Source organism: Pygoscelis adeliae, unplaced genomic scaffold, assembly GCF_000699105.1.
Source record: "Pygoscelis adeliae isolate BGI_AS28 unplaced genomic scaffold, ASM69910v1 Scaffold438, whole genome shotgun sequence".
Classification (NCBI taxonomy): domain Eukaryota; kingdom Metazoa; phylum Chordata; class Aves; order Sphenisciformes; family Spheniscidae; genus Pygoscelis; species Pygoscelis adeliae.
The window spans coordinates 25,141-25,690 of NW_008825313.1; the positions used below are offsets into that span (position 1 = coordinate 25,141).

At 65.3% G+C, this 550-nt stretch overlaps 1 protein-coding gene across 1 annotated transcript in view; it reads left to right on the forward strand.

Moving 5' to 3' along the window:
• LOC103922174 (dedicator of cytokinesis protein 2-like) overlaps positions 1 to 550 on the forward strand; it is an 82,499-nt gene that overhangs the window by 15,277 nt on the left and 66,672 nt on the right. The window contains exon 13 of the mRNA XM_009330263.1: positions 279 to 376. Coding sequence (XP_009328538.1) covers positions 279 to 376 — 98 coding nt within the window. The remainder of the gene's footprint in view (positions 1 to 278; positions 377 to 550) is intronic.

The window sequence follows — 550 nt, forward strand, 5'->3', positions numbered from 1 at the left end:
GTTTTGGGTCTTGGTTTCTCTCCCATGGGGGTGTAAAGAGGAAGGCAGCACCTGCCTGAGCGGCCACATGACGGAGTGGTGCGAGCTCAGGCACAACGGGTGCTCGCCCTGTGCCTACTGCGGGGCCAGCAGCGAGCAGCACTGTGTCCCCCCGGCATGGGGCTTCTCCCACTGGATGCCCTGGGCAGTGAGGGTGGGACGGGGAGCCTGGGGGGTCGGTAACGTTCGGGTCTGGCGGCAAGTGAAGCTGTGCTGACTTTCCCCTTCCTCCCACCCAGTCAACCTGCTGGGGCTGCTGAAGTGGCGCTCCAAGCCCAGCCTCCTCTCCAGGAACCTCCAAAAGCTGATGAACGTGGATGGAGGGGAGGTCATCAAGGTACAGCCGCGACCTTCCCCCTGCCATGCCGGGATCTTCCCTCCCACTTCCTCCCTTCCCTGCTCCTGCGCTCATGTCTCCAGCCATGTCCCCAGGCAGCTGCTCCCTGGGGGGGCAGAGGGATGTGAAAGCTCCCGGCGCGGCGGGGTCGGCACCTGGGGTGTTCCAGCAGCC